The sequence below is a fragment of the Prenolepis imparis genome, unplaced genomic scaffold, assembly GCF_030444845.1.
Source record: "Prenolepis imparis isolate NDT839.2.m4 unplaced genomic scaffold, iyPreImpa1.0 SCAF_432, whole genome shotgun sequence".
NCBI lineage: Eukaryota > Metazoa > Arthropoda > Insecta > Hymenoptera > Formicidae > Prenolepis > Prenolepis imparis.
Genome location: NW_028141590.1, coordinates 15,079 through 18,913, shown reverse-complemented (window position 1 = coordinate 18,913; position 3,835 = coordinate 15,079). Strand labels below are relative to the sequence as shown.

General features: G+C 30.0%; 1 protein-coding gene across 1 annotated transcript; it reads left to right on the top strand.

The window, feature by feature from the left end:
• The first annotated feature begins 759 nt into the window (after positions 1-759).
• Positions 760-3,601, top strand: LOC145948518 (uncharacterized). The gene is made up of 6 exons (XM_083058199.1): positions 760-766; positions 868-1,103; positions 1,245-2,532; positions 2,644-3,027; positions 3,116-3,303; positions 3,581-3,601. The coding sequence occupies exons 1-6, from the start codon at positions 760-762 to the stop codon at positions 3,599-3,601; spliced, it is 2,124 nt and encodes a 707-aa protein (XP_082914325.1).
• Positions 3,602-3,835: the final 234 nt, after the last annotated feature.

Here is a 3,835-nt window from a genome sequence, read left to right as displayed (position 1 = left end):
TTATAAATTATTTACTGGAAATCATCCAAAATCAAATCATTTTTATAATCGTATTCGTGGTTACAATAATACATTTTCATTCGCATCGTTTAATGCAAACATAGCAGATTTTAGTGCGCAAAGATGTGGACCTTATTGTTTTAAAATTCAAGGACAAATCTATTATCAAATTAATACCGCGTTGTATCCGGCATCTAACGAAACACCGAGTTATGGACAACTCTTTATTGTGGATAGTAATGAAGCAACAGAGTGTCGATTACATCAAAATTCGAATCTTGATCAAGAGATTTTACATTTAATAGATAATATAATGCGTACAAATAACATTTTTGCACAATCTTATCGAATGATACACGAAGAAATTCAAATGCAACAGCAAACATCTGATAACAATATACGTGAATTACAATTAGGATTTTTAACTAAAAAGGGCATCGATCGTGGCCGATACAATGTACAAAAGATAAATGAAGTTGCAGCTGTTTTTTCTACTACAGCAGATGGTGAAATTCCTTAAATCTATGTAACAATTTATAATAAAAGTACTAAAACATTAAAACAAGTCAGTACGATGGATCCAAATGTAGAACCATAGATTTATCCATTATATTACCCATACGGTAATCAAGGTTGGCATGATAATTTACAACGCAGAAATAGTAATAAACGAATAAGTAGAGCTGCATACGTAAAATATCGAATAGCTATACGTGATAATTTTAATATTTTCATTATGGGAAGACGATTATTTCAACAATGGCTGGTAGATAGTTATATAAAAATTGAAACACCGAATTAATTATTGTAAACAGAATCAAAAACAATTGCGAGCTGAGACTTATCAAGGATTAATTGATTATTTAGCAAACACCGCCAATAATAACGATGCTCACACTGGAAAAATGATTATACTTCCATCGACATTTGTGGGTTCACCGCGTAATATGTTGCAACATTATCAAGATGCGATGGCTATTGTTCGGAAATATGGAAAACCAGATATCTTTGTTACTATGACTTGTAATCCAAATTGGCGCGAAATTAAAGAAAATTTACTTCCAAATCAACAACCTGCAGATAGGCCAGATATATGTGCTCGGGTATTTAATATAAAAAAAAATTATTTAATTGATGTTATTGTTAGACAAAAATTTTTTGGTGAAGTTTTAGCATACGTTTATGTAATAGAATTTCAAAAACGTGGATTACCACACATACATTTATTGATTACATTAAAACAGAATTGTAAGATATCAAATTCTGAAATAGTTGATAAATTTATTTGTGCAGAAATTCCTGATCCTAATGAAAATGAAAGTTTACATAATGTTGTAATGAAACATATGATTCATGGGCCATGTGGAAATTGGTGTTTGATAAATGATAAATGTTCGAAACATTTTCCAAAACCATTTCGACCTGAAACAACTATGGATGAAGATGGTTATCCACAATATCGTCGAAGAAATAATGGATTGCTGTACGAAAGACCTAGACGATATGTTGTTGATAATCGATACGTTGTTCCATTTAATCCAACGCTTTTACTTTTATTTAATAGTCATATTAATGTTGAAATAGTATCGAGTATACAATCTGTGAAATATTTATATAAATACATTTATAAAGGCCATGATGCTGCGTCTGTATTTATTGGAGAAAATGTAGATAAAACAATAAACCATGATGAAATCCAAGATTTTATCGAAGCTCGATATGTCGGACCCGTGGAAGCATGGCGTATCTTAAGCAAACCTTTGCAAGAAAAAAGTCACGCTATATTTCGTTTACCAGTTCATTTACCAAATGAACATAATATTATAATCGATGATAATATTAATAATGATGCGATAAGATTTGCTGTAGAACGAGTAACAATGTTATTAGATTATTTTCAGTTAAATGCTCGAGATGAGGAAGCAAAACAATATTTATACAGTGATATTCCATCTCATTATGTATTTAAAAAAATTACAATTAACGGCAGAACTATTAATCGTTGGGAGAAACGTCAAAGATATTTTAATTGTATTGGTCGTATGTATTCCGTTAGCCCATCTCAAGTAGAATTGTTTCATTTACGTATACTTTTACTACATGTTAAAGGAACTACAAGTTTTCAAGAATTAAGAACAGTTAATAACGAGATACATCAAACTTTTACTGCTGCATGTTTAGCATTAGGACTCATAGAAGATGATGAAGAATGGTATCGTGCAATGAATGAAGCAAAAGTTTGGATGATGCCAAGACGACTTCGTAATTTATTCGTACGAATTTTGATTCATTGTCAACCAGTTCATCCGAAAAAGTTATGGGATGAGTTTAAAAAAGATATGTCGGAAGATTATACAAGACGATTTGGATCTATAATGGGAATAAAGAAAGCTTATAATTATATTATTAATTTACTTCAAAAGGAAGGATCAAATATTGCTAATTTTCCTGAGATTGAACAAGAAATAGAGGAAACACAAGAAATACAAGAAACAAACAACGAAGAACAGATTGAAGAAGATACATCGATAGGTATACGACAATATGAATAATTAAATACAGAACAAAAAGAAATTGTTGATTCTATTTTAATAGCAACAACAAGTAACAATAATGATAACTGTTTTTACATTGATGGTCCAGGTGGATCTGGTAAAACTTTCATTTATACAACCTTGTATTATCTACTTAAAAGTAGAGGAAAAATAATTAATACGATGGCATTTACCGGTATTGCTGCAACATTACTTCCAAATGGGAGAACGATACACAAAGTTTTTGGATTACCTGTACCTCTTTTCGCCGATTCTACATCAAACATTAAAGTTCAATCTAAAGAGGCTGAAAATTTAAAACTCGTAGATGTTTTCATTATAGACGAAGCTCTTATGGCACCACGCTATGTATTAGAAATAATGGATCGAACATTACGTGATATAATGCAAAATAATTTATATTTTGGTGGTAAAATCGTTCTTCTTGGTGGAGATTTTAGACAATTATTACCTGTAAAAGAAAAAGCTACGCGTTATGAAATTATAAATTTATCGATAAAATTTAGTATTCTATGGAAACAATTTAAAATATTTTCATTGACACAAAACATTAAATTTAGGTAATGGTTCTTTAAATGATCACTCAGATAATATTCATATTCCAGAAAAATGTATAGCAAACGCAAATTCAGATATGGTTAAAGACATGTACGAAGATATTATAAAATGTAAACAATATAAAACTATGGCTAATTACGTTATATTATCTGCAAGGAATGTCGATGTTGAGAAAATAAACGAGAAAGTAGTAAATTTGTTGGACAGAGAAACGACAGAGAGAGTTTATACAAGTATAGATACTCTTGAAACGACTGGAGATAATCAAGATATATATGAAACAATTCCGATAGAATATCTCAACTCTTTAAACCCAACGTGTCTTCCACCTTATGAATTACGCTTAAGAAAATACACTATTATCATGCTTATGAGAAATCTTAGTATCAGCGAAGGTTTATGCAATGGTACAAGATTATTAGTTTTAGATTTAGATAATAACTTATTACGCTGTGAAATTTTAACAGGTAATAAGATTGGAGAAATAGTTTTTTTAAATCGTATCACTTTATATTGTGAAAATATATATCCATTTACTTTCAAAAGAAGACAATTTCCAGTGAAATTGACATTTGCTATGACAATAAATAAATCACAGAGACAAACTTTTGACAAAATTGCAATAGATCTTCGAAAAGATATTTTCAGTCATGGATAACTGTATGTCGCATTTTCACGAGTTCGTTCCTGGGATTCATTGAAAATTTATTTAAATGATGATA